At 24.8% G+C, this 21,466-nt stretch overlaps 2 protein-coding genes across 4 annotated transcripts in view; one reads left to right on the top strand and one right to left on the bottom strand.

Moving 5' to 3' along the window:
- LOC114129503 (uncharacterized) overlaps positions 1–16,793 on the top strand; it is a 31,215-nt gene extending 14,422 nt beyond the window's left edge. Inside the window, exons 1-10 of one of the 3 annotated variants that reach the window (XM_050204535.1) lie at positions 5,139–5,248; positions 13,740–13,815; positions 14,383–14,520; positions 14,605–14,814; positions 15,027–15,100; positions 15,165–15,309; positions 15,376–15,502; positions 16,058–16,218; positions 16,281–16,459; positions 16,523–16,793. In XM_050204535.1, the coding sequence (XP_050060492.1) occupies positions 13,792–13,815; positions 14,383–14,520; positions 14,605–14,814; positions 15,027–15,100; positions 15,165–15,309; positions 15,376–15,502; positions 16,058–16,218; positions 16,281–16,459; positions 16,523–16,616 (1,152 nt within the window). In that variant the 5' untranslated portion in view covers positions 5,139–5,248; positions 13,740–13,791 and the 3' untranslated portion in view covers positions 16,617–16,793. Of the gene's footprint in view, positions 1–5,138; positions 5,249–13,308; positions 13,429–13,739; positions 13,816–14,382; positions 14,521–14,604; positions 14,815–15,026; positions 15,101–15,164; positions 15,310–15,375; positions 15,503–16,057; positions 16,219–16,280; positions 16,460–16,522 lie in introns of those variants that run through there. The other 2 variants (XM_050204525.1, XM_050204529.1) reach the window with 2 other exon arrangements.
- Positions 1–21,466, bottom strand: part of LOC114121671 (tachykinin-like peptides receptor 99D) — a 186,990-nt gene that overhangs the window by 101,359 nt on the left and 64,165 nt on the right. The window lies entirely within an intron of this gene.

Genomic DNA, 21,466 nt, shown 5'->3' with positions numbered 1-21,466 from the left:
TCGGGAACAGATGTGACGTGATTAAACGTTTTCCTCCAGGTAAACAGCTGCCGAACGCTTTCATATGTAAAAGAACATGTTTTTATCATATTATCTTTCGTTTGTACTTATTATATTAATCTATTTTATAACACAATATGTCAAGGAATAAATAATATTATATTCCTACTACGAAAAAGAATAAAAACAGATTTTAAGTGAGTGTGACATGACCATCTCTTATCTTTTCTTAGGTTTTTTTTACAACTTCATTGATTGAACATTTCGAAAACTACAAAAACTAGTACAATGTCATAGTTTTAATAGTATAAATATTAATGACCTTAATGGCCAAAAATATTAGCTTTTTATTCTTCAGTATTCACATACTCATACATTAAATACATATAATGCTTAGTTCATAATAAATAAAAAAACAAAATTGTGTATTTTGATAATGATTCGATTGACATAAAAACTCGATTATTATTTAATAATCATAGCTTAAAAAAGTTAAAAATATGCTATTTATATTTTCAGATTAATTAGGTACTCTTAGAAAATTTATCATATCTCCTCATTCAGCCAGATAGCCTTTAAATTATCTTTAATGTTGAATCTTTAAGCTTATAAAACGCATGTAGATTATTGAACTTTAAGGACAGAACATGTACTGTTTCAATAATTATATAACTATCGTTTGATTATCGTTTAGACATTGATACTTGGAAAAAAACTTTTAACACTGATTGAATCTCGGAGAACGGAGATATATAGGTAATATATAATAGTATAATAGTAAGATATACTTATTACTCAGAAAATATTTAATGCACTTAGCGATACTATAATAGATACATCAGACCAGATACGAATTCTATTAAACACAATCATCTCTTTGTTAGGTTTTTATTGGTTAATAAACTACAATACATAGTAAACAATAATAGAAATTGTAAGCATTGTATTTTCAAGTTACAGATATATTATATGTCATTAAAAATATATGACATACAATTATGATTATTATTATTATTTTCAATTTTCAAATATTGCACTGAAAAAATTGGTTACATATTATTTGTATAATAATCTGAATAATTCATTAGTGTAAAATGTATAATATATATACCTATATGTATATATTATTAGGTAACTGACCCCGCAGTTGTGAATTGCCGTGACTGTGTTATAATCCGTTGAATTAATGATATACTTAACTATTTAAAAAGTTCTTAATTGATATCATAAAAATTTAATTTTATAAATGAGGTAGATAACGTAAACTTTTAACAATTTTTAATAATTATTTTTTTTACTTTAAATTATAATAATTTATAATTTTAATTTAAGCCAGCGCTGACCGCTGTACAATATTTTTGGTTAATCTATTTTTCGCTAAGGCAAATAGATTCTATGATTTACCTACATATAGCATAATATAACATGTAAGTTCTCATAAAATATATATGGATTTTCCGAGTCCAAGTCTCAAATGGACATTGTTTGTTTTTGAGACTAATTTATGGACATTTCAAAAGCCAAACGAACAGGAAATTGAAGCATTTTGAATTATACTGGAGATTCCGAGGATATAAGTAGAATACGAGGTAATATGAACATTTCTCCTTTAATCTTTCTAGTCAAAATGGTTTTCTTTAAGAACATTTCCGGTGATTCTTTTGATGATGAAACCTGTAACGTTGCAAAATCTAAATTAATGTAAATTACGCAGAAGAATAATTGGTGAACCAATCTTCAACCAAAGATTGTGTAGTAGCATTCCTGGTATATTCAAAGAATTTGAAAATTAATTTGGAAAATGTACGGCTTATTTTCATCAACAATAGTGTCGATTGATTTAAAAGGCATTAGATCACCTAGCAATAACGGTTGTATCTGGAAGTTTCTGGAAGTTAGTTTCGTCAAAATCAAAACTCTTTGCTACCAAAAAAACTTGATTATTGAACCAATTATGATCCAAGTAATTATTTAGTATATCCGGGAAGATTCACTGAATTAGTTCGTTTTTTCTCTTCGCGACGGTGAAAAAATTATCTGGCAATTTAATGCATTCTGTATTTGGATGCATTTCTATTTCACCGTTTTAAATATCCACCAATTGTTCAAAAAATGTTTGTGTTGATGATGGATTATCTTACAGTTACCTATTGTGATCGCATGTTTATTGTAAGTCGAATTGTTTCAACATTTCATCATAAAAATAATTGTTTTAAATATACGTTAATCTCATCAGCAAAAGTAGAGTGAGGAAAAACCGGCAATGTCTGTCAGAAATGATAAGAAAATAGTAGGATATCATCACCGAAAAGTTTATCGTTACTGTTCAAATCTTACATAGTTCAATATAATGCTTCGAGTAAATGTTTATGAGCCATACTACATTCATCTCAGATTATGATTTAATTCTTCCTTTGTGACACTATTGACATTTCTGTATTTTTTTTTTTTTTTTTTAATGTTACACATTGCATTTTTATTTTTATAAATGTCTAATGGCAGTTAGAATAATGAATGTTCGTTCGCCATGTAATAAAGTGGCAGCAATGCCTGACGATGCAATTGCCAATGCAATTTTCTGTTATAAACTATCTTACCGGTTCTATCTAGTGAGTCCATGAAAAAAAAAGTTTACAGCGTAAATAGTCAGCATAATTCGATTCAAAATATTTTTTTATTCAGCTGTCAGTAATGGATCATTATTAGCAATAATTGCAGCTAAGTCGACATTGTTATACTGTTAAATTCGACTAAGCAAATTGTATATTTCTCTTATATATATTCATTCAAGATATAAAGTATTCTATATTTTAAGTTATAACAAATCACACATGGTTATACAATTTTAGAACACATTACAAGCAAACTCGTTGTGCGTTTAATTTATATAGAAGAAAGATAAAAGATAATAATATACAATAAATTAGGTCAACATAGTTAGGTTAATTCGAGTTCAACGATATTGCGATTTCTGATTTAATGAAATTTCAATATTATGCAATTGATTTATTTATTATGTTTATTTTGTAATTTTAAGTTGTTTTAATTAATTATTTAAGTATCGTAATATTCCATACATATTATAATATCTAGTAAACAATTTAACGTCAATAATCTTTTTTTTTTAAGTTTTTCAATTATATTAGAACCCTTGGTGAAAAACAGTATTAATTTTAGTGTTCAAGTGCAATGATACATATTTTATAAAAAGTATATTTATGTAATTAAATGTTAAAATACATAATTAAAATATAAGGTAACTATTTTAAAAATGTTAATCTGAAAAGTTATCACGCTTATCACGCTCGGAGATTGAAAACTGTATAAACATTTCATAACTTATTTTTATTACAATTTAAAAACACTCATAAGTCATAATTATAATAAAATGTATAAATACGTTAATAAATTAATGAGTAAGTAGTCTAAAAGACTAATAACAAATGAGGAATAAAGTTTGACAAACTTTATTTAAAAATCTAAAATTTGGTTTTAAATAAATATGAAAAATACCAATAGAATATATTTAGGTACAAGAAATCGATAATTATTGTAGTATGTTTGTTTTTATTATTAGAATTTGTAAGTATTATAGATATTAGGACACTAGGTTACTAATTAATAAGTAAATCTCAATAAAAAATTGTTAAAGTACATCGTATTTAGTATGAAAAAATTAAGAATTCTACAATAATATGATATGTATTTTTTGTCCAATGAAAGAAAAATAGTCTAATAAATTAATCACAACTCACAAGATACATTTTTGAATGATATAATACATGTTATATATTAATATCTTAGATATACAGCGACGTTAAAGTTTAACCAACTGATATTTATAACTCGGAACTCCTTTTAATAGAGATTATAAGGCATTTATTGTTACATGTACAACTATAATTTATATTTTATACTAAGTGATCATACTTAACAGAATTGCCATTCATAGTAAATTTATAGCTTAAAAAATAAAATGAAACGTTTTGTAATAGCAAGAATTAATTCATTGTAAACAATTATATTATTAATTGTACATTTATTTGAAGTAGTTAGAATTTTCTGATTTCCTATTGTTGCGTTGTTTCATGCCACTTATTCATTAGTTTAATCTATAATATACTCATGTATATATATATATAAATATTTTGAATTTTTAATTAAAACTAAATAAAAATTTCCATAACAGAAAATAAATCTAAAAACAACTAATACAAACCAGTAAAATATTTTATTGTAAAAATCATCTGAATTGACTAAAATCAATAAACTATATATATTTCATGTAAGTATTTGTGTTGGTGTGTGCGTGTGTTTTTGTGGTTTTTTTTTAAATTTAAACATCTATTGAAATTCTTTTGAATTTTTCAATTGTTTTCCAGCAATGTGTATAGTATTTGTGTACAACTGTCAGTTTCATATGTGTTTTTCTTTGTCTTTACTCACGTCTACCACTCGCCAGTGCCACTCAACCAGAATTAATATAAATTGTTGATTGACTTGTATTTGAAACAGTGTAATTGAAACGAAAACGAATATTGTGCATTTATAAAATACATACTTATAACGAAAGTAATAAATTAATACTTATTTGATTGTGTTTTATGCAAACACATAATAAACATCTACGTTATTAAAATGCAGTCGTAAACCTTTGTATCTATTATGATATAATATTACGTACATTTTTACTTTTATTATACTTATTAATCTCGATATTATTGGTGATTATTTTTCGAGACCAATTTGAATATGACGATCAATACTTATCTTTTTTATAATATTATTGTAAAAATGTATTTAATATAATATACATTATACCAAATTAATATTTTTTTTTGTATAGTACCTGTTAACAGTAATGAATCATTCATCTCTGTTTATTTCCTAAATCGTATGGTAATTGCTCAAATCTATCTACCGTAAGTCAATTCTCTCTGGGATTCATTTGAATAGCAGGTTGTAATTATGGCGATGGAAATGTTTTATGTAAAAGATTTGTTTCCGAAATAATACTTAGTGATTTATATACCTACAGCCACTGAAAACAAATCTGTAAACAAACAGGGAATACAAATAAAAACGTGTATAGTTTCTGGTATGCGTTCGCGTGATGAACGACGACAACAATGGCGCTAAAATCAGCGGAGTAATAAAATACCGAAACTCTCAAGTGGTTTTGTTTTTCAATGTCATTATTGGTGTTTCTTCAATAAACGTCACGACAGTAATAATATTATGCTTATATGTAAGTATTATACAATGTATATAGATACTATAGATACGTAATTTACGTATAAATATAAATATATAATAATTATAATTTTAGATTTCTTGTAGACATATAGTTCAAGTATTGAACTAGTAATTGGTTCCATTGGGACACATGAATTAGTGTGAGTAAATCGTTAGAAAGTACCTACTGTTATTTTAACTACTATTTTGAATTCTGATTAAAATATTTAATTAACCAAAATTGCATGTCGCAACATTTTTGATTTAAAATAAAATAAAATTATATAATACATAATATTTAGGTACAGCAGTAAAATAAAAAAATAACATTATTTAAGAAAAACATCAAAATTATTTGAATATAAAATAAACTGTTATTAACGGGGTTTTTAACATAATATATTTTAAACCTTTGCACATTATACCACACGCTTTGAGATAAAAAACGAACCAGCCTGCTATCCTACCGAGACTTATAAAAAGCTCGTTGACGTTGATTTGGCAAGTGACTGTAATCCTTCAGCCAAATTCTTTACCTTTTACCTCTAATCTTCTTAGAGCTATTTTCCACGTGATTGTAACAAGATGGGGTAAACATTTAAAATAAAATGTAAAATTTATTTATACGAAGTGTAGCTAACTTTTTACCTATACATATATAATTTATATATTTTATAACCTTAATTTTACGGCTCTACATAATAAATTTATCCAGTATTTCTTTTACGTAAATTAAAATTGTCATGTATAGAGAGGCAGATATGTGTTATTTATAATTATACGAGTATATATTTTTAAAAGAAGTATTTAGTTATATTAAAATTTACATTCTATCATATTACTTTAATTTATTCTGATAATATCTAATCAATCTATAATAAATCATACTTCATCTAATTTATCGATAAAGGAAATAATTATTTTAATTTTGTGAAGTTATCAAAATTAATTGAATTTTTGAATGAATGAAAAATATATTTAATTTAGTTTATATGTAAATTATAAACTATAATACAATTTCCTGCAAATTTATTTTTATAATCATAATTTTTGTAAAAGATTTTATATTTATTTTTATTTTTTATTTATTCCACACATATATTAAATATACCTACGCCAATGTATAAAAAAAGTACATTTTTCTTACCGTGTTTTGTTCTTAAACTTTAACCACACCTAATATGTGTAAGCATACATAGATATATCTATAAAAGTTGTAACTAAACTATGGCCATCATTTAGGGCGAGGGCTGTAAATATTAACTCTTAATTATAGAACCCCACGTGGAGGCCCCCCACGTTAAATAATCCAAAATATCAATATAAAAATATAATGCTATTAGTTGAGTTAAATGGGCGATAAATCATTGCATTCGAAAAATGAATCCAAGAAAAACTAAGTCGAATACAAAAATTGTGACGCCTATAATCTAAAAGAGAAATAGTTATATAATATATATTTTAAGATATTTTTTCTTAAAATTTGTTTCAGTTTAATTTTTTTAATTTTCTTCAAAAAAAATCAGATAAAAATTAAGCAATATAACTTTTTAAATATGTTTAACTGTCTAATTATGTACCAATTACAAATGCATCCATCTTTATAAAACAAATTGTAACTATGAATTTAAATTATGCCATATTTAATATTTTTTTTACAACTAACTTCAAAATTTATTATTACGATTTTTTTTTTTTTTTGCTTCATAATATATTTATGTATAGTGTATACTCATATTATCCTAAAAGATAACTACAGATGACTAATGACTCGTACAGAGAAAATTACCTATATGTATTTGGTCCTATAGTTAGATATTAAAATCTACAATAGATCAAATATTCTTGCATGTATGATTTAAGAAAGCATACAATATGACTTAATTATTAAAGTTCTACCTTATATTAATATCAGACATATATTCATACACTATACATCAGCATGCGTATTACGTAGTTTGACATTTTTCCACCGAGCAAAACTATTTTAATTTACTTTTGATTTCTGTATCATTGCGTTATTATAATAACATTATTTTGTATTTTTGTCATTATATATGGTAGGTACACAAAAGACTACGTAGAACCGCTAATTAAAATTTAAAACCTGTGAACACCACTCACAAGTATAAGAAGCAAGATACATATTTTATGTATACATATGAGACGGATAATCGGAAATATCAATATGACTTCTGGCGTACTTGACATTTCGTTTATTCTCATTTACCTGTACAGAGGATAAAGAAATAACCTTGTATTCTCGTATAGATATTTCTTAAGAATAATATCAACATAAAATAATAATTTCCATCTTTGAGGTTTATTGTTTAACTTACAATAAAATTAAAAGTGAAATGTAAAAATTAATTAATCAACTTTTAGTTTCATTTCCATTAAAATATATAGGTATATGTCATTTGATTATCGAATTTCTTGACATTAAATATTGACAAATATTTATTACAATGTATTATAAATAAATAAATTATAATGTTTTATTATAATATTAATCTATCCTTTCACGTTAAAAATAAATCTTAAGAATTAGAATAAAAAATATTCACATTATTATTTTTTCAGTAGTGTAACAATTACTTATAATTCACCAATGTTTACGAAACCTTAATCGTTGTGTGTATTTTAAAGAAAAACTCGAATTTTTTGTAGAAAACACTTAAGCTGAAACTTTTCTTTTAACATATTTTTTTTTACCATAGTCACCAGCTCTTAAGCTATTTCGTAACTCAAAGAACTTACAATTACTTTTTAAGATAATATTTAATATTATAATAAAAAATTTAAATTTCCTTAATCCTCGAAAATAAGTTATTATAACGCAACAGTAAAATCTTGAGTAGACATAACATAATGGTTTTTTTAAGCTTTTTAGAAAGAAAACAATATAAACTTTAATATAATATATATATTATAAATCAGACTTGCTTATATTAAATATAGGTGTTATTTTTAACTAGCCATTTTAGTATCTAGTAGATATGCCATGATATTTTTTACTATAATATATTATTTAGTTTATTTATGTCTCAATATAATAGGAAATTTCACAAATTTAAAATTACAGCCACATTTTTATATTGACATATTGAATAATGCAAGATATATACTTATATTTATAAAAGTTTGATTTATTGTATTTAACTAATATTTAATGATTTAAAGTTTGTTCTTATATATGCTACACAAACTATTATAGTATTAATAATGCACTTTGATGGATTATTTTGTATTGGAAACAAAGCAATTAATTTAATCTCAAGATAAATGGTTCGCCACAACCAAAGTTTGTTTGCATTTCCTAGTTCCTAATGGCAAAACCAAAATGCACATAACCGTTCTTCAGTCGAAGCCAAACATAGGTATAGTTGTGGTGGTGAATGTTTTATCGATAGACGTAAAATTCAAACTAGCCAATAAAACATTTTATACAGACAATATGTTTTACTTTGTGCATACAGGTATACAAAATGCACTGTTATTAGTCGAGCGTGAATAGATATTATATAATAAGTGCAGCCGTCGTCTACCAAATGCCTTATACTTTGCACCTTGTTTCATTGAAGAACTCTTTCCTGAATAATGGTCCACATTCGTACAAAATGTCAATTCATCAGTCATCAGTTTAATATACTGAAATAAAATCAAACAACATAATATAATATGTAGAATACATAAGTACACCATGTTTATATAGATACTACGTGTCTACGTATAATTTACATATTATGTAAACATTGTATTAGCTATTACTGATCGTAATATTGTATAATACAAGTTCTTTAAAACATATTTGTTCCAGTCGTATCAAGTAACTAACTAAGCAGTAAAATAATTTAATTTTAAATACATATTTAATTATAATTTTAGACATAAAATGAATAATTTTCAATAGGTATAGATAATTAAACCGAAAGATATATTAAAATATTCAAATTCGGATACTATGGTTAGCAGACACATTGAGAATTTTTTATTTATTTCAGATACCCTCTGTGGACCAATTTTTATGAAATTAATATACTATGTTAATTCTTAAAATTTAAAACGAATAATCGGTAGTAGGTATTGATTAACATGGAGTAAGATACTATTTATGCCCAACCAATGGAAATAGAATTACACCTATTAACAAATATATATAATGTATATACAAAGTATAAACCATAAATATCTTAGCAGCAAGTTATTATGTCATTTTTTTTTACCAAAATGTTACCCAATATTTTCTAAGCCTACCCACACAATAAGTACAATAAGTTCTTATTTTTAAATAGGTACTTAATAATTTTCCTATGCCAATAGTTAGGTTAAACTGGTTAAAATAATTTTTTACACAAATTATTTTAATTGGTTTGAATGTGTTTTGCTTAGGTATGCAACTTGTATTGAAATAAAGTATGTGTTAACTGGTTATATTCGTACACAATTTAATTTTTTTTGAAGTAATGGATTCACGTACAATACTTTAATAAATATTATATAGGTAATACATCGAACTTTAACTATAATATTACCTACTGATCAGTATCAACTATACCTAATATCTATTATTAGTTATATCTAAAAAAAAAAAAAAAAAAATAATAATGATCTTTTATATCAGCCTATGGTTTATTTAAGTGCTCGCATAAGGTATACTCTTCAAAATATTTCATCATCTGTTTGCTTACACAACTTGTAGTTGGTACATGTGTATGCATACGTATAGGTAGGTAACTACTTAAAAATTAATTTCCACCTACTTGAACTCGACATCACCACAAGTTCATTAATGTTGCAATTCTACAGTAAGAAAATTATTCCGTGTCACATATACCACAGGTACAACACCTAATATTTTATATTATAACGAAATACCTTCTACATATAAACCTAAATTAGAACAATAATACATATATGCATTAAGCTTTAATTGTCGGTACGTACTAACATCTTGAAAGTTGGATTAATCAAAACATTTGAAATGATGAGTGTTTGTTCTACACTTACAGTGTTATTGTGTTACCATTAATCGTCTGGATACATTTGAATGCAATCGTTGGTTATAACCTACATGGCTATGCCCTATAATATTAAATCCATCATTACTTAAGAAAACATTGAGAATAGCTACAAAATAATGTAAAAATTGCTATGTATTAAATAAACGTTCAATTAATAACATATAATATGTGTTGCAATGTAATGAATAATAATATATGTAAACGTACCTACATAATAATGTCGTAATAACCACCAATAATATGATATAGGTAAGCGCCTACCTATATATAGTTACAAATAATAATTTTAAGAACTGAACAAATGCAAATACATGAATATTTTAAGAGATTTAGAAAATTAAAATGAAGGTAAGACTGTTTTTGGGATATTATTGATTATGGACTTTGCAAAATATTTAATTTGACGAAGTGAAAATTATTTTTAACAATTTATTATATTTTGTAGAATACCTTTATATACTATGGAGTATATTATTAACATAGATATTAGCTACATAATATTATAACATAAACACATATTATATATGATATAAAGGTATAAATAATTAATACATACATTTTAAAGAATAAAAAGATTCAAAAAAAAAATGATAACAGAGTAAACAATTGAACATGAGTGAGTGTTTATTAATGAAAATTGAAAATAATTGACACGCGCCATTTAGTCAAAAGGATCGATGAGCAATTTTTTTACTCTAACAGGATTTTTTGGTAAATATGTCACACAGTTAACGAGCTAAATTTGTTTTGAGCCGATGTGGGTGGGTCACATGTTTTTTTTTTGGTAGTTACAAATGATATTACATAATCTCTACTAGGTTTCAAGTACCTACAAGTTGAACTTCTGTAATGGTGGGCTGTAGTAACGTCACCGTGGCCCAGTCACATGGAAACTTCGTTTTGAGCCGATGTGGGTGGGTAACAAATTTTTTTTTTTGGTGGTTAAAACTATTACAAATGATATTACATAATTTGACATTAATTTTCATTTATAAATCGTAAGTGGCGGGGCCAGAGTAACTTACCTAATCAATCTATTAACTACAATTTTTATAATTTTTTTTTTTAATTTTTACTCCGCAATTTTTACATCGTCTTAATTATTTGATTTATTAATTATTTATTATTTGTATTATTATTAATTATAATGATTGCGACTAAAGTCTATTTACTAAAATATTTATTTTATGTATTATTTTCTCAGTTTATTTAATACGTAAGGTTATACTTAAATCGATTATTTATACCTATCGTAGGCGATTCTTGTACAAGAAAGTCACTACTTATTCGACTACTTTTTTTTCGGGAGGAAATTCGAGTAAACTTTTTAAAAAAAAAATCATGGGAAGCAATTCATGAGCACCCGTTAATTTTTACTAAGACGCAATTCGTATGAAAAAGGGATCTTGGGACGCAATTCGTTTGTACCGGTTTCAATAGGTAGCCGATGAATTGGATTTGATTGTTTATATTAATATGTTTTATGATAAATTATAAATACCTATATTATTTGTGCGTTGTACACTTATACACATACCTACTCAACAATTGAAAATGTAGAGTACAGAGTGAATTTTTATGGACTTATTTTATATTTTGGAAGTCTTAGACTCATAGCCCTTCCCCTTCTACCATTGCTACGCCAATGTAAGCGATAGTCGATATGTCACGGTATCTTAAATAGGGTTTCCGTACATCATGGTGTATCGGGACATGTCACTACTCGCCTGTTTATGACTTAGTTCCCGGTCGTCCTATTAGACGACCCCCCCCCCCCCCCAAAGTCTCGGACTTACTGTTTAGTGTAAATAAAATAAGTACCAAAAATTATAAATCATATTTTAAAATTTATATTCTAAAACTTACAATAGTATATTTTCACATCGAACACTCCAATTCTATGAAAGTATGAAAAGATTATCTTTACTGATAATTTGACGTCTGTATTCTCGTTGTCCGTTGATTGTGTATTTTTGTATGACGTATAACCAGTAAATAGTTTTAAGATTCACGAGTAGCCAACAGACAACAATGCCAAAAAGAAAGTGTATATTATATTATTTATATACTATTATATTATATTACATATTTTGTGTTCTAAATTGTATTAAAAACAATAATTACAAAAAGGTTGTTGAAATTATTTTCGTAAATTTCCCGGTTAGTACCTACTTGAACTTTTATGGCAAACCTAATCTTAAATCTAAATTCGTGCCAATTAAGACCAGATTTCTAATAATACCTATTGAGAATTTTGTTTTATCATTAAGAGATTTGTTATCACGTTTTTGCCTTTATGGCTTTTTAGTAAAGCTTACTGGCGAATAAACTAATTTCGGCATACTGCATAGGTATATTGTTCTGTGATATTAATATATCAATATCATATTTTTAAACTTACGTACTATTCTATTTATATTATAATATGATTCGAATTTTGATTAATTTGTTATTTAATATTTGATTTAACGGTGTTCAAAACTTAGACATTTTCATTGACCCTTTTGATTCTCAAAAATCTTGTGAAAGCACCACTTTAATATGAGAATTTAGTAAAATGCTTTCTTATTGCACACTAAATTAATGGTACGATTTTACGAATGTACCGTGTAAATTGCAAGCATCGATCTATCATTGTTCAGGCTCTACGTTTATCAGTCAGTGAGTTACTCAAGTCATAATATTATAGTTATTCTGCTTGCCGTTGCCGTGAGACTCTCTTATGATTATGCAAGTAGTATATTATCATGTAAAGATATATATTATATATTATATATTTATTTATATAATATAATATATTATATATTATTTATTATTATTGTATATTATATAATTATGGATATATTATCATCAATCCGTGAGATGTGTACGTAAGTTTATAATTTCTAACACTTTAAATAAATGATTTATTTTATTTAAATGGTTGCCATAGACTTCTAAAAATAATTTAGTTTCCTATTTGATGGACAGATGGCGCTTCTGTAATTTCATATATATGTAGATTATTTAATTATGTTCTCGTAACTAGGTAACGTACATATGTTAAATTCAATAAATTGTTGAAAAATGCATTTTCGTTAATGGTAATGTAATCGTTATTGTAATAATAAAAATCCAAGATATTCTACAGAATAAAATTACGATTCCTTTATAATACATAAAGAATATAGTAAGTAATTAAATAACTTTTATTAAATTTTTAATTTAATAGATTAACTTTAAGTTTTATTATAAGTAATAAGTTTCTAAATAAAAATTACTTAATTTAAATTTGTTTGAATTTGTTCCAATCGTGAGAGGAAAATAAACAAATGAAATATTATAATACATGATTTATTATAAAAATATTTTAATATATTGTAATTTGTAACTAGTTTCTTTAATTCAAGTTATAGAATAAGAGTGAAATATTTTTACACCAGCTACATTCAAAACATACTTAAAATTTGTTTATTCTAATTCATTTTTTTTATTTTTCAGATTCTTTTGTAATCGGTTGATAGACAATCCAATACAAAAAAAAAAAATCACCATGGAACAAATAAATGACTCAGTTGTAAGTATTTAATGTTATATATAACTATTAAAACCGTATTTCCTTTTTTGTTTGTAAATTTAAAATTATCATTTGTTAAACAAGTTAATTTGATTATTATAATTCATATTCTAATATTTCAATCCAACCTGACTGAAACAATAATCTGTACCAAAATTAAATGGTAAGAACTTGTAGACAGAATATTATGTCTTTAAATATGAGATCTCTTTTTTACTTTCTTCTGCCTAAATGAACATACTGTATTCATAAAATCAGTATAGAGATTAAATAGTAACTACTCATTATTCTTGTAATAGTGTATAAGTGTACACAAATAGAGATAGAATATGTCTTTAAATATTAGATCTCTTTTTTACTTTCTTCTGCCTAAATGAACATACTGTATTCATAAAATCAGTATAGAAATTAAATAATAACTACTCATTATTCTTGTAATAGTGTATAAGTGTACACAAATAGAGATAGAATAGTTCTTTTTAATAATTTATAGAATAAAATGTTATTTAAACTTTTTATATATTTAAATTTATAATCAATACTTTTTACAATTTATTTTATCTTTAGGAAATATTGAATATTGTAAGATCAATTGTTTATCATTTAAATATCACCAACTTGGCTAACATGACACGAAAAATTATTGCTTTGCCAATAAATAATATAAAACTACTTGAAGAAGTAACAGATATAATATATGATCGAGTTTGTATACATTAATAATGATTATAAATTATAATAATATACCTAGACTAATTTACCTTGTGTATTATCATTATATTTATTTAGGCTTTACAAAGACAAAATTACACACACGTATATGCCGATATGTGTGCAAGTTTGATTAATGACTCAAAATTTAATAAACTTATTACAAATACTGAAATTTCATTTCAAAAAGTTCTGTTAAAAAAATGCTCTGACGTATTTCGTACTTTAACAAAACATAACCCACGAGAATTAGACAAATTAAAACAGATAATGCAAAACAAAAATTTGGTAAATAGTTATGTTATGATCTATATTTATTTTTATTATGATTATTATTTATTACCATTAACATTATACTTGTATATATTGTTTTGTTCCTATACGAATAAAAAATTATAAATAAATAATATATATATATATATATAATTAAATAAAGTTTACTCATTTTTCAATGTTAAATTCAATATTACATAATACAATAATTAATATTTATTTAACAGGAGCAACAAATGTTTATAAGCGCTTTAAATAGTTATCAATTTGAATTTAGCAAAAAAGTTATATCAAATTGCAGGTGTGTTTTGAATTAATATAAATTGATTATTCATTTATTTTATATAAATTATTAATTTTGATAGATTTATCAGTGAACTGTATAGAAAGGGTGCTATTCCAGAAAAAATTATATTGTCATACATTACAGACTTAAGTTATGAAAATGAAGAATTACAATTGTATTGTTTATGTATAATACTTCAATTAACAGGTCCAATATTATCAAAAGTAACTATAAAAAAGTGCCATGCAGAAATGAAGAAATTGTTTAGTATAAAATTAATTTTGTTCCAGGCATATGATTTAAACGATGTTGTTGAAACTCTTCTGTTTGCTAAAGATAACTACGATTTGTCTTCAACATTAAAATGTTTGTTATTCAAAGTACAAAAAATGCATTCTGAGGGATGGATAAAGGAGGGTAATTATTTTTAATTTTAAAATATCTGTACAGTAAGTAGGTATCAAGCGGTCAATACTTCATTATTATGTATCATCATTATTTTATTTTATTTATTTATTTTTTATACAATTATATGAAATCATTACAAAATATCTGTCTGTTAGCCTTAGCCTACATTTTTTTTTTTAAGAAACCTATTTTATTATAAATGTATTTAATTTGTTATTAGTAATTTACTTTACTATTTCTAATACGGTATAGTATTTTTGCTAAACAAATTACGTATATTAACTAATTATTATATTATTTCATTACTAGTTCTTATTAAAAGAATATCAGCTTACTATTTGTTTTTTGCAAACAAAATTAAATAGCCCATAAGTCTAAAATAAATGTATATAAACAACTAAAAAAATATTGTCATAATATTTATTGCTATATTTTTAAACACAATAAATAAATTCTCCGTATAATATACTGATCAACAATTTAGATATATAGTTATTTAAGAAATATTAAATCATTATTACTTACATAAATTAATATTAATAACATTTTTAATTGTATTTACAGAATCCAACAAATATATTGGAAACATTTATACGAAATTTAGTGAATTACCAAAAGAAATGAAAAATATGTATACATTAAAATCATATAATATAATGGCATTGTTGATTTATGATGAGTGTTATGATGTTCTATTCGACTTTGTCGACAACAAGAAAATTGATGTATGTATTTATATTTACTATAAAATGTTTACCGATGTGATGTGTAATTTCTATATTTGCAGCAAGTTATACGTTTATTAAAAATGAACAAATTTTTGATTCGTTATGATCCTATAACATTTGTTGTATCAATGATTCTTGTGGCACTAGAAGAAAATCAAAACATAAGAAATTATGCTGGAAAACTTTTAGATAATATTGTTAAAAAGAAATTATTGTCAAATCATTCAATTCGATCAGGGTAAATAGTTTAAGAAAAATATTTATATTATTATTTTTTTTTTATGCCTGTTAATTGTTTTAGAGTCAACAAAGTATTGAATGACTTAGGCATTAAGGAAGAATATCCAAATTTGTCAAATTTAATGTTAGATATAACTAGTCAATTTAAAGTTTAATGTTTGTAGAAATTGAATTTGTTATAACTACTTTTTTTGTAGTATTTTGTATTAAATCATATTTTTTTGTTGAATTATTTTTTTCTGAAATATGTTTTAAGATACATAGATTTACCTATTTTGATGTTATATAAATTTTTATAAATTTTTTATTTTTCTGACTGTCAAACAAATAAATATAATATATTATAATTTACTTTGTTTATTATTTAATTTTAAAGACAACATTACATTAAATGAACAATGTATCAACACTTATAATTGAAAAATATATATATTAAATATTAAGAAATATAATATTATACATGTTAAATAGTCTAATAGTCTATTTAAAAATGTTATATTAAAATAATAATCAAAATAAAATCAATTTTTTGACAAATAATTCATAATTTTATCAACAATGATAATGGAATATCATGGTTTATTATTATTATTATTATTAATAAATTGAAGTTTATCGACCTTACCGTACAAAAAATTGACCTAGTAAAATTTTTAAAATTTTATTTAAATTATGGAGTTTTAAAATTTAAAAATGAAATAATACAAATAATGTTTCAGCCTATGATATTGTCATTGTTCTATAAAAATCACGATTTAGATAGTTTAGATAACCTAAGAGGACGCTATTGCTATACCCGCATTATGTGTTGTCTCTGTCTTATACAAGCGTAACATGGTTAAAAAGTAAAAACTATTTGGCGCGGGATAACTTTACTCCCCCATATTTATATCAATATTACCAAAATTTTAAATCGCATTGAGAAGAACTTTACCTGTGTTTTAGCCATAGATATTATATAATTTATTATATATTATCTATGGTTGTGGCGTTTTATTTTTTTTTGATGGTGGTAACAAATAATTTTTAAGTTGTGGAGAAAAAAGAATTTGTTTGATGTGTCCTAAAATAGACGAATTAGAAACAGAAAAAAATTTAATTGAAATTTGGAAAAAAAAGGAAGTACCTATGTCGTCATCAAAACCACGTTCTATGAAGTCATATTTAGTGAAACAGCCTGGGTTTGAACAAATAGATTTCAATCACACGAAAACATTTAATGAAATAGCCTTACTCAGAAATGGTTCTTGTTTTCAAAGCAAACCTATATACGTAGGTACCAAGATATAACAAAGTATCGCTGAACAATACTTGTTCAGCAGATTCTTTGTTATCAATTTTAGCAATAATTATAAAAAGTATTTAACAGAAGGAAAAAATAATAATAATGTAGCTGATTTTGAAAATGAAATTATTGAAAATAGACCGTCTAAAGAAATGTAACGAAATCGCGTGTATTTGCTTGTACTACATTTTATAACGGAGAGCAAAGATCTATAGTTAGAGAAATAATGTTAATAAATACAGTAGACACGGTTGCATCGATGTGCAAACAATTATTAGAAGATATGCCATCGTATATTATATTATACCTAACTTGTCAAAATATGCTATGTTTTGGTAAAGAAAAAAGTTCGGCAGGAGGGGACGAGGGGTAATCATTAAATTTCTATGCGTCGATGAGAATATTGATTTGCAAAAAGAAATAGACGATTTTTTCCAACCAACTATAAAGTCCTGTGTATCAATAAATTGTAATTTCTCAAGAGAAGTGGTTACAAAACCAACCAACCATATAGTAGTGGAACTATTGTCAATACCAAAAGGTAAATAAAAACATCTTAATTATTTTAAAAGCATACGGGAAAGTGGCTAAGTATCCTAATACCGTAATTTGTATTTTTTTTAGTCATTGCTTATTAAAAAAAAAAATAAAATAATAATAATATTAGATACGTACTAATATAATAGTGATGATAGCTATAACTAGAACCATTTAATATTTAAAATTAAAAAAAAAAATTTTTTAACTAGTATGTTCAAAATTGTTATTTTTTAAAAAACCAAAATATTAAACATAATATAACTGAGAAGTAATACTGAAGGGGAATACCCCAAAGCTAACACCATAACCACGAAAAATATTCAAAAGAATTAATGAAAAAAAAAAAAAAGTAGTAACTAAGTAGAATATTTAAATAATGTATTATATTGTAGTTATTTATATGATCATTTTTCATTATTAATAGGTTTTAGAGCGTTCGGTAAATATAATCATCTTGAAAATACAACGAAAATTTCACAATACTATGCAGGAAAGGTTTGGTTGAAAATTTGAGATATTAGCAAGACAATAACAATTAATAGAGATGTGTAAAATTTAAAAGGGATAATTGCTTTTGATGAATCGGCAAGAGAATTAAGACAATCATACGGCCATTACATAGCATAGGGTTTAAGATCAAATGATCAATGGCAATGCTATGACGATTTAAAGGATCAAGTATCAACAAAATCAAAACGTTTTAAAGTTAATGCTGAAATTCTATTTTATACAAAATAATATGTTGTTGATTTTACATATTTTTCATTTGAAATAAACAAAGTACCTGCACAACGTAAATGATCCTCTTCTCTACGACCATATCGATTTTCTTTAATGCATGATAGACACTAATCGTATAATATAGTGTATCCGCTTTCAAAAGTGTAGATTCGTGCACCAACATTTAATTTAGTTAATCAATAGTATAATTAAGACGACACATCTCACAAATATTTTAATTTTCAAACCATAGTGTGAGAAATCAATATCGTCTATCAATGTTCCTGAGTGAAATATTAATATAATCGAGTCAATAGACAATAAGTAATGCTCACATGTATGTGCCATCTGTCTAGACTACTACAAATTAAAATTTATATTATTTTTAGCAATATATCTGTAGGCATAACCAGTGCCTTTTAAATAATACTGGGTAACCTTTTAATCTTTTATTATTCACTCTTATATATATTATACATTTTAAAAATATATATACAATATACTGGGTGATTATTTTTTGAATAACAATCCATTATTTTAATATCTATTAACGTCCTTGAAAATATTTTTTTTACATAATTTCCAGTCGAAATAAAACATTATTTATTTTTAAAAAAAAATTATATTTTTATCGTTATAATTTTTTTTTAAGTTTTTAGTTTTTCGTATGATGACATACATTTTTAATTTAAGATTCTGAAGCAGAATAGTTTTAAAAAATAAAAATTTGTAACTTATGATTTAGGTATTTAACGCTCTGGTGAGTAAAGTGGAATACCTACATTTTATACTTATAAAAACTTTAAATATTTATTACTCATAAACTATAACTCTTCCAAATTTCGATTTATATGTATCAGAATAGTCCAAAAAATATTTTATTTTATATTAATAAATTAAAAATATATGTTATTATTTTAAAAAGTGAAAATTTAAAAAAAAATATAACGATAAAAAATATTAAAAACTATATATTTAAAAAAAAAAAAAAAATGACTAGAAATTAGGAAATAAATAATATTTTTAAAGAGTTTTGTTCGATTAAAAAACAACTATATAATAATGTAATAATTATTATTCAGTAAAGTGTCTTACTACAAATATATTTATTCGTAAAATTGTGTAGGTAAGAATTGAAACAGTAATAAATGTTTAATGTGTCATGGGATAGAGACGTAATCGGCAACCAAATTTTGCATAACTGTGTGGATTCACAGTAGGTATGTCAAAGTAGATCTGGTGTGAGCGAGGGATACTTGACCGTCGTAGATGAAAGCTGGTTACTACGCAGAAAGGTTTGAATCTTTATACTGAATAGTATGGTAATTTTTAGAAACAATCAACTAAATAAAAAATTCTTCTTAGTACGGTAGGTACTCAATAGATGTATCAATAGTAGATTATTTAAGATAGAGCATTTACAATCTTCTTGAAATAAAGAAACACAAAAATCAGTTAATATATCTCAATAATATGGAAACTGTAACTTTATTACTGATAATTATTATAAATATAGTTGTCCCCTTAGAATTCAGAAGTCCTCACTATGCTAATTGTGGGCCGCATACGGTCCTTCAACAAATTTAGTGCGGCCTGCACTAAAATTAAATTGTACATTCTAAAATCAAAAATTTTATAAACAGTGAATAAAATGAAGTACTTACTGATTTTGTAATTATTGTTATAAATATATTGTATAATAATAAACTGATGTCGCGCACTGCTGTGGATTTTTATCTTAATTATTATTTTTAATTTTTGTTTATTTTATCTTTATATTTTCAACTTTTATTGTACTACGAGTTGGAAAGAGATAGGTAGGTGCCTACAATTATGAGTTTATTAATTCCAACAGCGTAATCTAAAACATTTGTATCATTCATGAACTATTTCTTACAATAACCTTTCCTAAACATCCTGTTTCATTTCATTATTTTCCACTATATTTAGTGAACAGTTGTAATCCTAGTGAGAACCTCTGTCTCAGATCATATGGTATGTGATCTAAGTTTGTCCCCATGCACTGCTTCGAAACCTATTAAAAAAGACATCTCTTATACGATTCAAATTTTGTTTAAATCGATATTAATTAATACTCGATATAATGATGCTCTAAAATTCAATTAAAAAAAAAAAAAAAAAAAAAAAAGAGTATCTTATAATTTGTATTCAAATATAATGAGACGCGTATTGTTTAGTAATACCGATGATTCCAATAATACGTCGCGCTCATCGATCGGTCACCATTATATTCATTCCGTTCGGTTGGCATTCCTCGATTATTTATTTTAATATATTACAACGATACGATGACCGGTGATCGTATATAATAATAATAATAATTTATTAATCGCGCGTTCTATCCATGGCACAGATCGCCACGTCACACCACCTCTGCGTCCAGCGACCCGTCAAATTACTCGAATTCGGTTTACAATATCTTCGTTTCCATTTTCAAAA

The sequence above is a fragment of the Aphis gossypii genome, chromosome 1 (assembly GCF_020184175.1).
Source record: "Aphis gossypii isolate Hap1 chromosome 1, ASM2018417v2, whole genome shotgun sequence".
NCBI classification, from domain to species: domain Eukaryota; kingdom Metazoa; phylum Arthropoda; class Insecta; order Hemiptera; family Aphididae; genus Aphis; species Aphis gossypii.
The sequence above is the reverse complement of the archived record's forward strand: the minus strand, read 5'-3'. Positions and strand labels throughout refer to the sequence as shown.